A 21,315-nucleotide genomic window follows, 5' to 3' on the forward strand; every position below is an offset into this window, starting at 1 on the left:
TTACTTTGTTGTTGCTGCTGCTGCTATTTGCTTCTGGGGGGCGGGGGGCGGGGAGCAGAACAGGGACCTCTGTGTAGACAATGAAATCTGAAATGTAGTTTGAGTAAATTAGACATCTTTGTTATTTCCTGGGTCCATATTTCCAAACTCATACCCTAATCCTCCAGTCTGATTGTGTGCAGAATTAAAGATTTTTGTGATTTCAAGCTGTTTGTTCCACCGGCAGCTGTAATTTATTCAGTTCACATCTGAAGCCATTCCCCATGTTTCCTATATAGCATCTGCATGCCCCATTCAGCCTCCTGCTGACCACATCAGACAGAGTATTGATCCTGATCGCATACTTAACTGTCTCTCCTGAATTACCAAGGTGTCTGGGCCCCCCCCCAATTCTCAAATAAAATTTCTGCAATAATAGTGGAGATCACAAGACCAGCGACGTAAGTGAGCAATGTGTGAGGTTCCACTAAGGACTGTGAGTGAATAGATCCTGTCCTTCTCTGCCAGCCCTGGACTCGCTGGCCTGATGAACGCTCTTACCTATGCACTAGATCATAATAAAGCCACAGCCATACCGCCCAAGCTTGAGTAGTGCACAGTGCAATGGTGCCCCCTGTGGAAGATCTCCCTATTCTAGATCGCAGGAAATAAGTCTAACCTTGACGAGATTTGTGTGTGCCTGTTTAGAAAAAGTTGTAGGCATCTCTATGTGCTAGGCTTTTTCTAAGATGCATGCCACTGTTTGCCTGCTTTTCGGTGGGCAGTATGTTCAAGGCATACCTGAGCACCTTAATCAAATGATTCTATGGGGTTCTCTCTCTCTCTGAAACTTCTCTTTATACAGAGAGAGCTTGGATAGCCCAACAGTGTTAGCTGTTATCTCACAGAGCCCTTCCCAGACCTGCTGATTCCACTGTGTATGTTGTTCACACCATACAGTTTCTCACAGCCCTGTAGGTGTGCACAGAAAGAAGCCGTGTGTGGGCTCTGGTCTTGCAAGCATCCAGAAGACTGGTTGTATTACCCCATAATCTAACACAGCTCTAGAAATGAAGTTGTCTAATAAATGAGTGTCCTAGGAATTATAGCTGCCAAACCAGGCAGTAATTATTGTGACATTTGTTAGCTGGTAAGCATTCTTCAGTCTTCCAAGAAAGTTTCCATAGATGTAACCATTTAAAACAAGTTCTCATCACCATTTTCTGTTGAGGGAGGTGAAGCTCTATGTGAAAAAACATACCTTCCGTAACACCATAACCTAGAGACCTGTACCTCTAGAATAGTTGTACTCTTGTGAATTCATTTGCATTAACATGGCTCAGAGAGTAACATCTTCACCCTGTACATTGATTCTTGCATTGCCGTCTGTCTAATGCAAACTACCTGAAAGACGTGGCTGATGTGTGCATTTTGTTTGCATTATTCTCTCTAACTAAATTTTCTGTTGTTTGTGGTGCTTCCTTATGAACTCAAACATAGTTATAAGCTCATCTTGCATCAGGATGCATGTTGGGATTTTATTTATTAACTTATTTATTTAACAAGATTTGTGTATTTAGTTGAAAGGTAGAGTTACAGAGAGAGAAGAGAGAGAGAGACCTTCCATCCATTGGTTCAATCCCCAAATGGTCACAATGGCTGGGGCCAGGCAGGGCCGAAGCCAGGAGCCAGGAGATACTTCTGGGTCTCCCACATGAGTGGCACAGGCCCAAGCACTTGGGCCATCCTCTGCTGCTTTCCCGGGCACATTAGCAGGGAGCGGGAACAGAAGTGGAGTAGCCAGGACTCGAACTGGCACCCATATGCGATGCCAGCAGTAAAGGCTGTGGCTTAACATTGTGCCACAGTGTCGGCCCGCATGGTGGGGTTTTAGGAATCTAGGGTCACGGGGATGGTGGTGGTGGTGGTGGTAGTCTGGGGCAAGCAACCTCCAAATATCAGCATCCATACCCTGAAGCGGGTGAGGAGATGTAAGAAATGTCAGATACAGACTGGAGTAAAACAATAGAAAGCCAAGCTCACTCTTACATAGTTTATATCGTTCTCCAGTGACCCCCAGGACCATTTGATACACGCGTGACCTGAGTGCTCTTGTCCCACAGTGTCCTTTTTAATTAAATAACCAGCATAGTATTTATCGTGAGATTACAGAGCTTACTATTTATTGATTGACTCCGAAAAAAGCTACAGGCGAGAACGGTTCATTGCCGCAGTCTACAGCCTGCAACATGTTTTGCTTGTTGACTTTCTGTTGCAGGGTTTGCTAAAAAGCTTCATGGTCCCAGTTCGTTGTTTTTTTGTTTTTTTGTTTTTTGTTTTTTGGTTTTTTTTTTGAAATTTGGTGTATAGAATTAAGTTCCTCTTTGGAATATGATATTAAAATTAAAAATTAACTGTAAATCAAAGTATGGATAAATCTAAGATTATTTATAAATCATCAATTTTTCTTTGGAAGACCTGGTAACCAAAAAGTAATGATTGCTTTTCCTGTGGAATTAATCCTAAATTTAATATAATTCCATATTGGTAACCTTGAATGCCCAACCTGGCAACTGTTGGTGAGAGTTTATGAATTAGGGGAGCAGGCATTTGGCACAGTGGTTTAGTCATTACTTGGGATGCCTACGCCCAAATATCAGAGTGCCTGGGTTCAAGTCCTAGCTCCATTTCCATTGCAGCTTTCTGCTAGTGCACACACTGGGAGGCAGCAGGTGATGGCTCAAGTTCTTGGGTCCCCGCCAACCAGTTGGAAGACCCAGATTGAGTACTAGGTTCCTGGCTGTTTCAGGCATTTGGGAAGTAAACTAGCAGATAAAATATATTTCTCTCTCTCCCTTCCCTCTCACCTCCTCCCTCCCTTCTTCTCCCTCCTTTCCTCCCTTTCTCTCTCTGTCACTCTGTCTTTCAAATAAATAAATAAAACTTTCTAAAAATTGATCCCAAAGGAACAGGAGTTTGGCCTAGCAGTTAAGATGCTACTTGGAACACCCATACTGCATATTGGGGGGGGGGTGTGGATTTGAGTCCCAGCTCTGTACTCTATTCCAGCTTCCTGCTATTGCAAACCTTGGCAGGCAGCAGGTGACAGATCAGGAGTTTGGACCCCTGTCTCCCACATGGGAGACCCACGTTAAGTTCTGGACTCCTGACTTCTAACCTGGCCTAGTCCTGGCTCTTACGGGCATTTGGGAAGTGAACCTGCAGATGGGAGACCTCTCTTCCTTTCTCTCTGTCTCTGCCTTTCAAATAAAATGAAAATACAAAAAAATTTTTAATAAAAATATTACCAAATATGTTCCTATGTTTTTTGTTTGTTTTGAGTTTCAAATTCATTTTTCAAAAACAACCATGTTGAGGCCAGAATTGTGGCATCCCAAATGAGGCCTGGTTCCAGTCCCAGCTATTCCACTTCTGATCCAGGTCCCTGCTAATGTGTCTAGGAAAGCAACAGACAATGGCCTTAGTGCTTGGACCCCTGCCACCTACATGGGAGACTTTGATTAAGTTCCTGGCTCCTGGATTTGGATATCCCAGTCCCTAAATTGCGGCCATCTGGGGAGTAAACCAGCAGGTGGAAGATACCACTCTCTGTCTCTTCCTCTCTCTCTCTGTAACTCTGCCTTTCAAATAAATAAAATAAAATCTAAAAAAAAAAAAAGTTTCCAATTCATCAGTAATCACAGATTAAAACTGAACTTTAAATGCCTTCCTGAGCCTGTGAAATGGTGGCGGAATGTTTGTGTTGAAGGCCAGGTGCATTCTGCACAGGTTGTGCAGGGATCTCCATGCCCCTGCCCGCGTCAGACCTTGCAATTGAATAGCATTTTACTAATGCCAAACTCATTTCACATACACTGTGTTACTTGTTCACAATAATTCCTTGTGGTATAAATATTATCTTCCTGCTTTTGTGGGTGAGAAAACTAGGGCTTAGAATAAATGCTCTAGGGCCAGTGCCATCGTATAATGGGTAAAGCCGTCACCTGCAGTGCCAGCATCCCAAACGGGCGCCAGTTCAAGTCCCAGCTGCCCCACTTCTGATCCAGCTCTCTGCTATGGCCTGGGAAGGAAGTAGAGGTTGGCCCAGGACCTTGGGCCCCTGCACCCATGTGGGAGACCAGGAGGAAGCTCCTGGCTCCTGGCATCAGATAGGCACAGCTCCAGCTGTTGCGGCCATCTGGGGAGTGAACCAGCGATGGAAGACCTCCATCTCTCTCTCTCTGCTTCTGCCTCTCTGAGCTCTGCCTTTCAAATAAATAAATAAATCTTTAAAAAAAAAAAAAAAAGAAGAAAGAAAAAGAATAGATGCTCGGCCCAGAGTCATGCATGTTTAGGCCCAGAGTCTCCCTACTACAGTCTGCGCACTGCCTCTGTCTAATCATTTCTCGTATTACTATGAAACAACAGAAATGAGTTAATCAGTAGTTGTCCTATTGGAAGAGAACAACTCAAGGGTATTCCCTGTTGTAAGATTTTTTTAAAAGGTTCTTGTATGGCCTCACCTGGGGGATTCTGCAAAAGTGCTTGAAGAGCTATCACATCTACAGACAGTGGCGTTTTGTAACCTCCCAGAGCCCACCTTTCCTCCTACTTCCTCCGCGCATGGGCTTTGGGTCCCAGGGCTCTGCAAGGCAAAAGGAGAGCAGTATAACAAAAGTCATGAGCTCTCATACAGTCATACAGGATGATTTTGTTTTAAGATTTATTTATTTGAAAGGCAGAGTTAGAGAGAGAGAGAGAGAGAGGTCTTCCATCCTCTGGTTCACTCCCCAAATGGCTGAGAATGGCTGGAGCTGGGCCAATCCAACCCAGGAGCCAGGAGCTTCTTCCAGGTCTTCCACGTGGGTACAGGGGCTTAAGGACTTGGATCATCTTCTACTGCTTTCCCAGGCACATTAGCTAAAGGGAGTAGAGCAGCCAGGACTTGAACCAGCACCCATATGGGATGCAGGCGTCCCAAGTGGCAGCTTCACCTGTTACGCCACAGCACCTGCCCCTACAGGAGGATTCCACACACACACACAAAAGGAAAGAAAAGAGCTCAAGATTTCTACAGAATACTTTAATCTCAATACAAATCCGTATTATTGAGGTTTTACCAGCTGTTTTACAAAAGAAAAGTAACCTAATACTTTAGAACAATAAAAATGTTAAAGCATAGGCCAAATTATATTTGTCATTTTGAACTCACTAGTACATTAGTAATGACTTAAATATGGTATGATGAACCCTGAGATTAGATTTTTTAAAAATAATAAAAAAATAACCTGAGGCAATATTTTTTCCTATTGCTATGTGAAACCACAATCAATGTCTTTGGCTGAGAATTTTAGCAAAGAAAAGACTTTGTTAGTTAAGGAATCACATGAAAATATCTTGGTTTTACTTTATAATTCAGTAGTAGATAGAATGATACCTCAGTCAGCTTGAAGCCTTTTTGTTAAAAAAGTATTTTATTTATATATATAGATATATGACTAGAAGAATATGCTTAATCAGTTGAGGTATTTATGACCTTTTTCTTAACAGAGAATGTGGAAATTTTCCACCTCCCATTCCTGTTGACATTTGTTCTGCAACCATCTGGCATTTTTAGTTTGATGAGAGAAAAATTGTATATGTTGTCATAGAGGTGCATAATTAATCTAATGATGGCTTCAATTTTCAGTCATCCCTATAAGTATGGTTTTTTTTCTTAGTTATTTGACTTGATGTATTTTTTTCTAACCTGTGATATGTATTTTTAAAAATTACCCTGTGCGCAGATATGTAAATGGCATTGTTGACGTAAGTATGTGTTGCTTCTCAAGTGGAGCTCTTTAGGAATAAAGGAAAAGCACAGTGGCATAGTGGTTAAGGGCAAGCACTCTGGGGCAGGCGTTTGGCACAGCATTAAGACATCACTTGGGACACCCGCATCCCAGATTGGAGTGTCTGGATTCAAGTGCAGCCCCGTTCCTGACCTCAGCTTGCTGCAAATGTGCACCTGCGGAGGCAGCAGATGACGTGTCAAGTAGATGGGTCCCTGCCACGCATGTGCGAGATTTTAATTGAGTCCCTGGATTCTGGCTTTGATGGGCTCAGCTTTGGCTGTTGCTGGGATTTGGGAGTGAACCAGCAGATAGAAGATCTCTGTCTGCCTTTGTGTCTCTCTCTGCCTGCCTTTCAAATAAAATGAAGATAAATAAATAAAAATTAAAAAAGAAAAAAAGGACAAGAACTCTCTTGTGGTACCTTGACAACTTACTCTTGCTTAAGTTTGTAAAATAAGAATAATAATAGCATCCACCTCGTAGGCTTGTTGCAGATGGATGATATATGTACATGCCACTGGGTGGATCTTTACAAAGCTCATGAAAATATGTGTTATGAAAACTGTGCATAGATTTCAAAAGTTTTTTTGCAGCAAAATATACCTTTTAAAAAAAATTTAAAACTCTGTTTTTTATTTGAGAGGCAGATGGAGAGAGATTTGATCTCCTAGTTCACTCCCCCAAATGCCTGCAACAGCGAGACCTGGGACAGGGATGGAAGAACTGGGAACACAGTTCAGGTCTACCGTGGGGGTCTCAGGAATCCAATTACTTGAGCTATCACCACCGTCGCCCAGGGTCTGCGTTTGTAGAAAGGTAAATGGAGTCAGGAGCCAGAGCTGAGAATTGAAGGTAGGCACTCTTACGCAGACATGGGAATCCTGAATGCTAAGCCAAATGCCCACTCCTCTAAGTGGACTTTTTTTTTTTTTTTTTTTTTAGAATTATTTTATTTATTTGAAAGTCAGAGTTACACAGAAAGAGAAGGAGAGGCAGAGAGAGAGGTCTTCCATTCCGCTAGTTAACTCCCCAAATGACTGCAACAGCCAGAGCTGAGCTGATCCGAAGCCAGGAGCCAGGAGCTTCCTCCAGGTCTCCCACGCAGATGTAGGGGTCCAAGGAGTTGGGCCATCTTCTACTGCTTTCCTAGGCATAGCATGGAGCTAGATCAGAAGAGGAGCAGCCAGGGCTCAAACTGGCACCCAGAAGGGATGCTGGCACTGCAGGCTGTGGCTTTAACCTGCTGCACCACAATGCCGGTCCCCTAAGCTTATAATTCCATTTTCCATGAACTTTTCGAAGTAGACTTGTGTATCTGCTAGAACAGTACTTGGCCCACAGTAAGTAGTATATATGAAAGTATTATTTTAACATTGAGATGCACTATCATTCCATGAATTAATACAGCTGCTCTCTTCTTTCTGTCTCCTTCCATTTTTGCCAAAGATGTTAATTAAATTAAGTGGATTTTTTTTGCCTGTAAACTTCTACAAATTTGTTATTCTACATAAACAGAAATACTTTTATGTTGTATCCAATCCATTTTGCAGTTTGTTGTGCTAGAAAAACATTTTCTGTTTTCTTTTTAAAAAATGTTTATTTTCATTTTATTTGAAAGGGAGAGGAACCAGTGTTGTGGCATAATGGGTTAAGCCATCACCTGCAATGCCAGCATTGCATATGGGTGCTGATTAGTGTCCTGTCTGCTCCACTTCCAATCCAGCTCCCTGTTAATGTGCCTGGGAAAGCAGCAGAAGATGGCCCAAGTGCTTGGGCCCCTGCACCCATGTGGGAGACTCAGATGAAGCTTCTGGCTCCTGACTTCAGTCTGGCCTACTCCTGGCTGCTGTGGCCTTTTGGAGAGTGAACAAACAGATGGACGATCTCTCTCTCTCTCTCTCTCTCTCTCTCTCTCTGTGTGTGTGTGTGTGTGTGTGTGTGACTCTGCCTTTCAAATAAATATAATACATCTTTTTAAAAAAAGAAGAAGAAGAAAAAGAAAAGCAAAGGAGAATAACACAGTGATATCTCCCATTGCTGGTTCACTCCCCAGATGCCTGCAACAACCAGGACTGGGCCAGGCCAAAACCAGGAGCTGGCACTTAATTTAAATCTCCCACATTGATGGCAGAGACACAGCCACTTACACCATCACCTGCTGTCACCCTGTGATGTGTGTTAGTGTACAGCTGGATTGGAAGCAGAGGAGTCGGGACTCACATCAGGCACTTTGTATGGTATGAGGGCAACTACTGCACCAAACAACACCCTCCTTTTTTGTTTTTTTAATTTGTAAAAAATTACTTAAGAGACAGAGATTTTTTTCATTCTTTCATCCACTAATTCGCTTCCTAAACTCCTGCAACAGCCAGGGCTGGTCCAGGCCAAAACCAGGAGCCAGAAACTGGGATGTTTGGATGTGTATATGGTTGATGATGCCACAGTTTGCCTTGTTTTTTTTTTTTTTTTTTTTTTTTTTTTTGTATCTACATCACAGTCTTGGCTAATATGAAGAAGGTAGTTATCATCAAAAATTCTCAGCATTTTTTTCAAGTCATTGCCAAACTGAAGCTTACACATTTACAATTAATGTGTTTTGTTTTGTTTTGTTTTGTTTTGTTTTGTTTTGTTTTTGACAGGCAGAGTGAACAGTGAGAGAGAGAGACAGAGAGAAAGGTCTTCCTTTTGCCGTTGGTTCACCCTCCAATGGCCGCTGTGGCCGGCACGCCGCGGCCGGCGCACCGCACTGATCCGATGGCAGGAGCCAGGTGCTTCTCCTGGTCTCCCATGGGGTGCAGGGCCCAAGCACTTGGGCCATCCTCCACTGCACTCCCTGGCCACAGCAGAGAGCTGGCCTGGAAGAGGGGCAACCGGGACAGAATCCGGCGCCCCGACTGGGACTAGAACCCGGTGTGCCGGCGCCGCAAGGTGGAGGATTAGCCTAGTGAGCCGCGGTGCCGGCCTACAATTAATGTTTTAAATCTAAATGTACAGCTATACAATTATCTCTGTTGCATTTTGCTAGCTACTATCAGTCTATTTTTCAGCATGTCAAAACAACTATGATGTTGGTGCTATCTATGTGTTAGCTACCTCTCCTGGCAATATAACATCTGACTATTAAATTTAATATGCATTTCTTCTTCATCTTCCAGCAATGAATAGAAATGTCAAGGGGAGGTGGGGCTACATTGTGGCATAGGGGTTCAGCCACTGCCTGCAACGCTGGTATCCCATGTGGCTGCTGGTTTGTGTCCTGGCTGCTCCACTTCCAATCCAGCTCTCTGCTGATGGCCTGGGAAAGCAGTGAAGATGGCCCAAGTGCTTAGGCCCCTGCATCTCATGTGGAAGACCTGGAGGAAGCTCTTGGCTCCTGGCTTTGGCCTGGCCCAGCCCTAGCCATTGCAGCCATTCTGGGAGTGAACTAGTGGATAGAGAATCAATCTGTCTGTCTGTCTCTCTCTCTCTCTCTCTCTCTCTCTCCCTTCCTCTCTCACTGCCTCCCTCTCTCTCTGACTCTACCTTTCAAATAAATAAATAAATAAATATTTTTTCAAAAAAATGTGATGAGGGAAAGAAACCAAGCACTGAGACTTGTGAACATGACATATGAGATTGCTTTCCTGCCCAATATAAATCTACTAACTTTAAAAAAAATGTGCTTTTGTTTTATTTGAAAGGCAGTGAGAGAGAGAGTGAGAGAGAGAAGCAGAGAAATATGGGGAGAGAGCTTTTATCTGGTGGTTCACTCTCTAAATGCCCACAGTCAGTGCTGGGCGTTGCAGATCTCTGTCGGCTGGGAAGAAGCGAGTGGGATGGTCCGAGCAGGTCTGTTGTCCATGGGGTCAGAGCTCTTCAGCATTTAGACCCCGTCTCCCTGCCCTTGGAGGCAATGCTAGGCCAAGCTGAAGCCAGGAGTGGGGAACTCAGTCCAGGCATACATCATGGGTGGCAGTTACCCTGTTATCTGGGACATCTCTGCTGCCTTCCAGAGTCAGCATCAGCAGGGAACTAGTGTCCAGAGACAGAACCTGATGTCGGACTCAGGTGCGTTGATGTTGAATGTGGGAGCCTTACTTCCAGGCCAGATTCCCACCCCTGGCATTCCTCTTTATGCAAGATCCCTATCACCTTCACATCCTGTTTTGTTGTCATACTTAAGCGAAATTGCTTCTCGCAGCTTCTGATACATAAGAGTGTCAGTCAAGCACACCACAGAGTGCAAACTGGAGCAGATGTCCAAAGGTTCAAGTCCCGTCACTTCCTGCCTTGCTCCCAGTTTCGTGAGCCCACCAGGGAAGCACAGTCCACTTCTCCCCCTGGTTAAGACATCTGTGGTCTCTCCGTTCAACACCGCGGCTGCTGTTTGTTTCCTTTCGCTGTCATCCTGGGTCTTGAATCCTGAGAAAACTTCGCTTTTGCCACTCATCCACCCCCACCCCCACCCCCACCCCCACCACCACGGATTGTTCAGAGCAAGGTCTACTCTGTGTCGCCGGTGAGCTTTGGCATCTCTGTTGTCTCCCAGCACTCTGAAGCACTCTTCACACCTTTCCCAGTGCATGGGTGGGGAGGAGCTCTGCAGGACAGAGACAACACCCAGGCCGCGTCCCTGTCGCCGAGCCTCGCTCAGCCCACTGTGCTCTCCTGTGAGAGGGAAGACTGTGCTTGCGATTCTCCTGAGTCTTAAAGTCTCTCTGGTTTTCTTGGTCAGAAGTGGCTGCTGCCCCCAATTCTACTAAAACTACTTGGACCCCATGTAATATTCAATATTTTTAAAATATTTATTTTTTTTAATTTATTTGAAAGGCAGCATTACAGGAGGCAGAGGCAGAGAGAGAGAGAGACAGGTCTTCCATCCACTGGTTCACTACCCAATTGGCCGCAACAGCCGGAGCTGTGCCAATCCAAAGCCAGGAGCCAGGATCATCTTCTGGGTCTCCCAAGGACTTGGGCCATCTTCTAATGCTTTCCCAGACCATAGCAGAGAGCTGGATCGGAAGTGTAGCATCTGGAACTCGAACCAGCACCCATATGGGATGCCAGCACTGTAGGCGGCAGCTTTACCCACTATGCCATAGCACCGGCGCTAATATTTAATATTTTGAAAGGAAAGAGTTATCATAGACATATAGTGTATAATGATTTTCTCAAAAAGATCTTACGAGAGCAGCATTTGGCAAAAAAAAAAAAGGTGTTTAATAAATGTTAACTAAAAATGTGTTTAACTTTAAATACTTTGCATCCTCTTCTCTTTGTTAATATCTTTAATTAGATTCTCTAACAGGGGAGTTGGGTTAATTTATTTCAGGTGATGCTGCACTTGTACAGTTATTCGGTTGACTTCATTAGAGAGAGATTTAATTATAGTAGCATAATATCAGAGAAATAAAACACAGACTGAAAACTCACCTTTTTGTGCTCTTGGTGCTCTTTATGTGGGACTACTCACAATTGTAGCTGCATCCTAATAGGCAGAATTCTTTCTGTGCATCAGTTTGGGCTTGGCCAAGTCAAAATATAGGTAAAGGCAAAAATGGAAAGACTTTAAAAAAAAAACTGTAGTCTTTTCTTTTGCAGATACTAGAACCACGGTTATGGAACAATCCCTCAGTATTCCACTTAAACCTCTCTGTTCTACAAGCCTGTGACTGTCCCTCTCCCAGGTGGTCTCCAGGGACAGGCAGCAACTATGTGTTTCTCTGGCTCTCCGGCCCCTGCTACATGCCCAGGTCATAAAAGTGTCCAATGCTTATTGAACTGAACTAGAACATTGCAAAGACAACCAGTTGAAAGTATGCTGGCCGGCGCTGTGGCTCACTAGGCTAATCCTCCACCTAGCGGCGCTGGCACACTGGGTTCTAGTCCCAGTCAGGGCGCCGGATTCTTTCCCAGTTGCCCCTCTTCCAGGCCAGTTCTCTGCTGTGGCCAGGGAAGGCAGTGGAGGATGGCCCAAATGCTTGGGCCCTGCACCCCATGGGAGACCAGGAGAAGCACCTGGCTCCTGGCTTCAGATCAGCGCGGTGCGCCGGCCGCAGTGCGCCAGCCATGGCGGCCATTGGAGGGTGAACCAACGGCAAAAGGAAGACCTTTCTCTCTGTCTCTCTCTCTCACTTCCACTCTGCCTGTCAAAAAAAAAAAAAAAAAGAAAGAAAGAAAGTATGCTAAGCCCAACACAACTGTTTTAAAATGCATTAACTCAAAGGACATAGCCCAGCAAACACGGTACTCCCAAGTCTCACCTGTCACTGGAGTGACCAGAAGAGCATCTTTCAGGCTTTACTGGATCCATCTCCCAAGGGTGAGGGCACAGGCAGCAGCATTTTCCCCAGGGGAATCTTAGGCCAGCCAGGGTTAGGAATTCCAACAGAATGTGTCCTTTGTCACATTTACCTACAAAGGACAAGATCGTCCTTGTCAACATAGATGTTACCTGGTCTAGTCTACAGTAAAAATGAGTTTCATTTATGGTTTGTTAGTTATGTCTAAGTAATTCCCTTTGAGCTAATAATGTAGGTTTAACTAACGGGATTGTTTACAGACAGCAGTGAAGAATAATGCATTCCTCCAAAGATTAGATTGCTGGTGAGTCATGAAATTGGTGTTTTACACATGGAAGCAGGTCTCTTGGCAAGCAAAGGCCTGGAGCCCAACTCGGGATTTGTTTACTGACTAAAGCAAATAGTCATTATGGGTGGAAATGAACTCTTTTAAGACTTGGGTAGCTCTCAGTGATGTCCCGGTTGCAGTTTTGCCCTCATGAATTACCCATCATCATAGGGTGGGATCCCTGGGAGCTACCGTCAGACATGCAGTTGAGGGGCAAGCGTCGGGCCTTGCAGTTAAGACACCGGTTGGGACGCCCTCATCCCATTTTTGGAATGCCTGGATTCGAGTGTCAGCTCTGCTTCCAATCTCAGCTTCCTACTAATGTGCACCCTCAGAGTCAGCAGGTTGATGGTTCAGGTGGTTGGAGACCTACACTGAATCTGTGGCTCCCAGCAGGCATTTGAGGAGTGAACCAGTGGCTGGGAGCTCTCATTGTCTCTTAATCTTTCTTTCAAACTAAAATAAAAAATTAGCCTAGCTGAACAAAGTTCATAGAGCAACAAACTAAATGAAATCATCAGAGAAAAGCAGACGTCTGCAGCACAACCTGACCCTTTCAAAATGACAACGTCATAGGGGAAAAAGAAAATTAAATTGTCATAGCAAACAAATGTGATGTGTGAACTGGGATTGATCGTGCTTTGGAAAAAAAAATGGCTAAAAGAAACATTTTGGAACCAGTTGGTGGAAATTTGCATATGGACTGAGATGTTAGATAATATTAGAGAATGGTCTCATTAAGTTTTCTTTCTGGCTTTCCTAGCTATGATGATAGTATTGAGTCTGTGTTCTTACCTTGGGAGATGCATGTCCTAACAGGCAAAGCATCCCTCAGCCCGTGGAAGTCCCAGCCAAGTCCTAGCAACTCAGAGCCTTCTGTTAAATATTCAAGAAGTTTGTGATCTCAAGACTGTTGGCAGCTTGAAACTGCCCTGATGGGAGTGTTTATACCACAAAAATCTGCAGATGCTACATTGAGGGCTTTCTCCCCCTGGAGAGCTAATTTACCAGCATCCACTGCCTGCAGCTTCCTTTCAAATGGTTCAGGGGGAAAAAGGAAAACAAGCATAGATAGAACAAAAATGACAAAATATTAACAATTGTTGAATCTCACTAGAGAACGTGTGGTCATTCACCGTACTAGTCCCGGAGTCAGCAGACTTTTTCTGTAAAGGTCAAGTGTATATATTTTGGGCCTTGCAGGGCTGTAATCTCTCTGGCAACCACTCAGCTCCACAGCTCTGCCTTTCTGGCACAAAAGCAGCCATGGAAACAACCGCACTTCAATGAATGGACGTGGTTATGTTCCAACGAAACTGTATTTACAAAAACAGCTACTAGATTTAGCCCAGGGCCATCGTCTTTCAACGTGTCTGTACTCTGAGAATACTTTATAGTAAAATAGCTCTGGGGGGAGATGTAAATGTCTCAGCGTGGCTTCCAGAGTCTGCCTGGGTCCCCTGACACCTGACCCTGCAATCTGTCACACTCGGCGTGTTTTCACTCCCTGGGTACTCTACACTTTCCGGTCTCTCCTCTTTCTCTACAGTCCTCTTGCTCTCCCCAGCCGCATGGCTTCTTATCAATACACGTGACACCTGCCTCAAATCCCACTCTGTAAGGCCTTGTGGAGTCTCTCCCAATTCAAGTCAGTCTCTCATTCCTCGCAACAGCTAGCTTCACTACCTTTCTCATTCAGCCCTTAATTAGCTGCTAATCCACAGAGCAGAGCAAGCTCATTCTACTCCTTACACATAGCAGGTGCTCAGTTGTTACTGGTAAACTGAGTGTCCCATCCACATGCTTGCAAGCACCAAACTAGAAGTCTAGGATCAGGAGAGGATGTTGGCCTACGTTAGATTTGGGGGATTAAAGACAATGAAAATATGGGCGTGTTCTTTCTTTTTAATCTTTAAGACTATTCTGCTCCAATTCAACTACCTTTGGGGTTATTGGATATTAAGCCAAAGTAGACCTGACCTTGGAGGACAGGATGGTTTTTCTTGGCAATGGCTAAGGGCTTGAGGAGGGAGAGCTAAGGCATCCGAGCAGTTGTCGGGATTTAGACACTGTCAGGCACTCTTCACTGTCTCATTTGTACCCTACCAGCCTTACAAGGGACTCACTCTGTCCTCATTTAGAACTGAGAGCAACTAAGTGGCTTCCCGAAGATGATAGAGCTAGAATGGAGTTTGAATCTGGCCACCTCTGGGTACTCAGCACCATTTTCATGTCTTCATGCGTTCAGTGATTGGCAAGAGACCAGGGAAACCTGGGCTGAAACAGTCTCACAGCTCACCTGCCATGCGGGGATGTCTGGAGAGCTGCAGGTCTGAGGGAGTTGAGCGTTAAGCACCACCAGATGAGTTGTTAGAAAGCCCAGCCCTGGGGCCCGAGTCGGGATGCAGCAGATTAAGCCCCTGCCTGCGTTGTCTGCACCTCACACAGGAGCGCTGGTTGGAGTCCCAGCTGTTCCACTTCCGATCTAGATCCCTGGAAGGCAACAGAAGATGGCCCAAGTACTTGCACCCCTGCCACCCACGTGGAGACCTCAATGGAGTTCCAGGCTCCTGGCTTCAGCCTGGCTCAGCCCCAGTCATTGTGACCATTCAGAGAGTGACCCAGCGGGCGGAAGAGTTCTCTCTGTCCTTCCCTCTCTGTCACTCTGCCTTTCAAATAAATAAATCTTTAAAAAGAGGAAAATGGCCGGCGCCGCGGCTCACTAGGCTAATCCTCCACCTAGCGGCTCCGGCACACCGGGTTCTAGTCCCGGTCGAGGCACCGGATTCTGTCCCGTGCCCCTCTTCCATGCCAGCTCTCTGCTGTGGCCAGGGAGTGCAGTGGAGGATGGCCCAAGTGCTTGGGCCCTGTACCCAATGGGAGACCGGGAGGGGCACCTGGCTTCTGGCTTCGGATCGGCACGATGTGCCGGCTGCAGTGCGCTGGCCGAGGCGGCCATTGGAGGGTGAACCAATGGCAAAAGGAAGACCTTTCTCTCTCTCTCTCTCTCTCTCTCTCTCTCTCACTATCCACTCTGCCTGTCAAAAATAAATAAATAAATAAATAAGAGGGAAAAAAAACCCTCCCAATCTCAACTTTGCCACTTTCTATTCCTAATCTTGATTCACTGAATGTCTGTGGGCCTCTGTTGTCCCAATTGTATGATTAGAGGAATAGAACAGCTTATTTCTTTGATTTGTTATGTTTCCTGTATCATGCAGTAAATAGCTTCAGGTCTCTTATAGAGATGGATAAGTGAATGGAGAATGAAAAGACAGCACTGTGTGATAATGCTGGATTCGAGCTATGCAGAGGGAGGGGGCATCTAGCTCCCCCGACCGTGATCCTACCAGGCAGGACGTGGGGCCTTGGGGGCGCAGGGGGTCGTCCCAGGGCAGGTGGCAGGTCACCTCTGAGAGCTGTAACTAGTCCCCTAAATACATGATGAAAGGGGGAAAATAGGGCAAGACAAGAGCTGGACCAGGAAGGGACTGTGTTGCCTCATGAAAGCGCTTGGGCTTTTCTCCTAAGGCTATGGGGAGACAGTGGAGGGTTTTAAGCAAGATCGTATTTGCATTTTATAATGAGCTCCTTGGCAGCCGGGCATGGCCGATGGAGTCCAAGCATGTGGAACTGGTGATGAGGAGATGCTTTAGGAAATGGCGGCGCAAAATAGCCCAGGCGTGGGACGCTGAGCCCCAGACTAGGGCAGCGGCAGGGGGAACGAAGAGTCGAGGATGTTTCTGAGCGCTCTCAAGGGAACGATTGCCCGGGACCCACGGACTGCATCAGTTACAGAGGCTGCAGAGAGCCTCGCGGCGGCGTAACACAGCAAAGCTCCCTGTGCCCCGCAGCGGGGAGAGGCACCGTGGGGCCCTCGCAGGCTCCCAGGGGCCCAGGCGCCTCCACCGTGATGTCAGCATATGATGTGCCAGAGGGACAGCTGGACAGTGCAGTGCTGCCACCCAGAAGCGGCGTGCATCCCGCACAGCTCACAGATGCACCTGTCACCTGGCTCCACCCACTCGCTGGGGACCAGAAATTCAGTCCTGGGTGAGCAACCCTGGCCCAGCCTGGCCTGATTGGAAGTGGAGAGTGAAGCGGACTGCAGGTTTCTGACTCCGGAGAATTAGGCAGACATTCGAGGCACTCCCTGGGGACAAGAAGATGGACGTGGGGCGCGGAGAACGGGGCAGACAGATGAGTTTTGCCATCAGTTAAGCGCGGGGTTGGAAATGCAGCTGGGCTTCTCCACTAGAGCTTGCTTACCCTGTTCTAAACAAGTTGATCTCTTCATTTTAGCCATATCGTGTTCACATCTAATGCTGTGTGTCTGTCTTGAATTTTCAGATGGGCTATCGTGTCAACATACGGTGTTTAAAAAAATAAGTTTGTCACTAAGATGTTGGTGAAGCCTTCCCCATGGCAGAATATCAGGCTGCTGCATACGAAATGCCCCGCCTCCCTTGCAGCCGCCCAGCAGTTCTGGACATCAAGCGGAGGCAGCCAGGGAGGTGTAATTAGGATGCTCTGAGCCCCAGCCCGTTGTGCGGCTGGGCTCGGTGTGGACACAGCGCTGCCCGAGGGAATGCGCCTGCCTGAAGACTCCTGGGGAATGACGTCCTCTTTTCCTCCACAGAGCAGAGCAGAAACCCTGAAATCTGCGCGGGGCGGGTGGGGGTGGGGGGTGTTCTCCCTGTCTTTGTTTCCCACCTCCCCACCCCAGTGTAATTGCGGTGCTAACTGCGTCCCTTAAAAATTGACTTTTTATTGTGCGTTTGTTTCTTAACAGTTGCGAGAAACAATCAAAGCTGGCAAAGGTGTGACTTCGGCTATTGACCTGTGTCGTTACCATGGAAACCAGGCCCTGGCGGCCCTGGAGAGCTTCCCTCCCTCGGAGGCCAGATCTGCTTTAGAAAACATTGTGTTTGCCGTGACCAGGTTTTCATGACACCAAATTTAAAAAAAAAAAAAAAAAAAAAAAAAAAAAGACCCCATTGTTCCTTTCTGCTGAACAAACCTGGGCAAAGAGGTGATAGGACAGCTTTTGTGATGAAAAATCTAAATGTGTTAATGACTTAAAAAAAAAAAAAACACCTTTTCCCCCTCCCTCTTATCATGTTGCTAAATGAACACTGCCTTCTTATGGGAACGGCTACAAACAAAATATAGAAGAGAAAAAACAAAAAAGGTCAAGCAGTTTTCACTTGTCACGCCAGAAGCACACTTGAAGCTGCAGAAGCAGAAATAATTAATGAGATTCGCTCCTGTGACCTCAGCAAATGGACAGGAAATAAGTCCTTATTGATTGGGCCGAGCCAGGGATGGCGCCAGGGCGGTGGCCTGTGGTTTTCCTTCCAGGGGGACACAGCAAGCTGGAAGCTGCAGGTGTCAAGAGGAACACCATCCATACCAGCCAGCGCGGACAGCGAATCAGAAACGAGTGACCGGTTTGTCGTAACGGAGAACAGTTCAATGAATCACGGAAAAAAAATACTTCTTTTGCCATCTTGCAATTATGTCTCTGCATCTTTAGATAAAAATATGATTAAACCTTGCGCTTCATGGTTTTTCTAAGACTTGGGGGTGGGAGGCAAGCAGAAATTACTGGGAAGTTGCCAAATATTTGCACTAGTAAATTAAAATGTTATCAAATGATACCTTGGTTTTATTAGGAAATTTGCGTTTTTCTTATTTCTATAGATCATTGTTTTAAAAACACATTTCAAAGAGCCAAACTGTGTTTTTCATGAAAAGAAAAAAAAAAGCCTTCTTCGAGGGGATCTGTGTTTGTTTGCAATACTTTGGTTTAGAGAATCCCTTTATTTTGTACAAGCTTCAGAAATACAGTTGTTGTACCCGGGGCTCCACTGGAGAAAGTTTTGGTCTTGAACCACAGACTTCCAGCTGCAGAGAGGATACAGGAAGGAGGCAGTCTCGCGGGCCTGCAGCGGGACCCTGTCTCTGTGTGGTTCACACGAGATGATTTTGCGGTTTACGCGCATGCAATGTGAGAGCATGGTTGACAAGAAGGCTGGGTTTACATAAATGATCTAGATTGGGGCTTGGCTACCTTTCTTTCTCATGTGGTGTAATTACAGCCCTATCTGGAGACAGCCAGCACAGCAAACAGATTTTATTACCTGGCTCACTCAAACACCTAGTCGAGTTATCTCACTTGGATTCCTCAATCCAAGGGCCCAGCATGTGGCAGGCAGTGAAGAGAAAATGTAAAACGACAGAGGTTAAGGTATGGGAGGGGGAATATCTGCAAGTGTACCTGAAACAGTGTAGCACTTTATGCCACTATACTGTGAAGGCCTGTAGGTGTGGTTTGAGAGAACACTCTGCTCTTCAGTTTGAAATGGTTTTTCTCCCTGCAACTGGCTTAATTAGTAACTATGGTTAGATGCTGGGGACTAGGTTGTAATCATTAACTTCCGCCAAGGAAGACCTGGGCTGTGCTGTTTGGATGTCCGGGGCTTCTGCAAGCTGTAGGTCTCCGGGAACAGCTGGCTGGGGACAGCCGGGCACAAGGCAGCACCCAGGGCCGCTCCGGTTCTACTTGGCTGGCTGATCTTTAGCAGTCACTTCCACTGAACTCCAGTTTCCTCATCTGCAAAATGGGATGATGTGCGAAAGCCCTTCCAGGTTTGTTTTATTTCCTTCAAAGTTTAGATGTCTGCCTAACCATCAGAGACGCTACTGGGAGATTCCAGGGAAAGGGAAGGTAAAATCCAGAGAGGCTCTGAAGGACCCCAGAAGTCAATGGCGGCAACACAGGGGGGCTTGAGTATTCCAGCTCTTGGGAGCAGGTGGGTGGTTAAGATGCCTGCCTCCCATATCAAGCCCCCGCCTTCCATTCCTGGCTCTAGGGTCCTGCTGGTGCAGACCCCGGGAGGCAGCAGTGATGGCTCAAGGAGTGGGGGCCTCTGCTACCCGTGCGAGTGGCTGGATTGAGCTCCAGGTTCCTGACTTCTGGCTCAGCCCCATCTGCTGTAGGCACTTGGAGAGCGCCCCACTGGATGAGAGTTTGCTCCCTCTCTTTCTGCCCTTCCAATTAGTAAATAATTTTTTTAAAAAATAGTATAGCTCCCTCTTTTATGCAAGGACTTCAAAAAATGCATGGAAATTGGAAGGGAAAGGTAAGTTTATTTTGGTATGGAAGTGTTTGAAGTCCATGCGTAGTTTTTTCATAATAGACATTTTCCACGAAAATGGACCCCCTGTGATGCTCAGTGATGGACCCTTCTGTTTCAGCGTCTGCCCTTCTGCTCTCTTTGGAAACTTTCCCACCTCCCTCTCGTCTTCCTACCTGCATCCACGTGCTCTGTTCCATCTCCTGTGCCTTGACACCCTGCCACCCTGATCCTGGATCCCCTCGCTACCAGACGACAGCTCTGTCCCCGTAAGGCTGCCTGACCTCTCTCTTCAGGTCGTACTTGGCAGAGTTCTCACTTCCTCAACATTTTTTTTTAAAGATTTATTTTATTTATTTGAAAGTTACAGAGAGAGAGAGAGGTGTTTTCCAACTGCTGGTTCACTTCCCAAATGGCCTCAGTGGCCGAGGCTGAGCTGATCCAGAGCCAGGATCAGCTTCCTGCAGGTCTCCCACATGAGTACAGGGGCCCAAGCACTTGGGCCTTCCTTGATGCTTTCTCAGGTACATCAGCAGGGAGCTGGATAGGAAGTAGAGCAGCCGGGACTTGAACCTACCTCTGTATGGAATGCTTAGCCAGTTATGCCACAGTGCTGGCCCTGAGCAAGGTTTTGTTGTTGTTTTTAATAAAACCCAACATATCAGCTAATCCACTCTAAAATATGAAATAGTTATAGACTTTTTCCATGCCCCTTCTTTGAGGATCATTATCTATTAGCTCTTACTAAATTTTTTAATTTCAGGCAATCTCTAAGGAGAAATGTGGGGCCTGGGAGACATTACTGTATCATACTTCTGAGCCTACCGCCTGGGGATGGCCAGTGAGAGAAAGGAATGATAGTCAATGCCCTCCAGGCGTCCCTCCCAGCCTCCTGGAGAGGGAAGGGTTCATTCCTTCTCCCTTGTCCTGCTTTTCTCCACTTATAGTCCACCCACACTGGGAGTTACCTGCCCCATCCGCAGTCTTGAGACCCATGCACCCACCTCTGCTCTCCCGTCTGTCAGTTCTCTAGTAGAACGGGGCAAGCAGTTGAGACGCAGATTGGGACGCTCACGCACTTGGGCCCCAGTTCCACAGCCAATTCCAGTTTCCTGCTAATACGCACCCTGGGAGGCAGCGGGTGGTTCAAGTACCTGCGTCCCTGCCACTCCTATGGGAGACCCAGATTGAGTTTTGTGCTCCTGGCTTTGGCCTGGCCTGGTCCTGGCTGTTGCATGGAATTAAGGAGGTGTGAACCAGCAGATGGAAGATCTCTCTGTCCCCACCCCCTCGCTTTCAATTAATAAGAAATGATTAATTAATTACAACATTTTTAAGCACATTAAAGCCTTGCTAGGGCCCCTGTGCACCAGGCACCCTGGTAAGGGCCTTAAGGATCCTACAGCTCTCCAGGGTAGGGATTGGCTCGCATTTCCAGACAGAAGCTGGCAGAGAAGGCCACCTGGCACTGGCTGGCCCCCACACCCTGCCTCCTCCCGGCCCCAGGACCTCTCTCACTGATGCTCTTTCCTCTCTTTCCAAAGACCCCTAGCCTATCTCCCCCCTCTCCTTCAAGTCCCTGGTCTTGATGCACATATCAGTGTCTCCATACACTCAGTTCTCCCTGCACCTAAAAGAAATCCCGCACTTATCCCTGTGAATCCTGCCACCTCCGTTTTCCTTCCTCCCGGCTTTACCAACAGACCTTACAAGATGCTAACTCCTCCACTCTCCCAGTCAGCCGTAGGGCTGCC

The 21,315-nt window shown here is 46.5% G+C and overlaps 1 protein-coding gene across 1 annotated transcript in view; it reads left to right on the forward strand.

Annotated features, from left to right (window-relative positions):
- PDSS2 (decaprenyl diphosphate synthase subunit 2) overlaps positions 1 to 18,082 on the forward strand; it is a 294,359-nt gene extending 276,277 nt beyond the window's left edge. Inside the window, exon 8 of the mRNA XM_002714881.5 lies at positions 17,215 to 18,082. Coding sequence (XP_002714927.5) covers positions 17,215 to 17,373 — 159 coding nt within the window. The 3' untranslated portion in view covers positions 17,374 to 18,082. The remainder of the gene's footprint in view (positions 1 to 17,214) is intronic.
- The last annotated feature ends 3,233 nt before the right edge of the window (positions 18,083 to 21,315 follow it).

Source organism: Oryctolagus cuniculus, chromosome 5 (assembly GCF_964237555.1).
Source record: "Oryctolagus cuniculus chromosome 5, mOryCun1.1, whole genome shotgun sequence".
Taxonomy (NCBI): Eukaryota; Metazoa; Chordata; class Mammalia; order Lagomorpha; family Leporidae; genus Oryctolagus; species Oryctolagus cuniculus.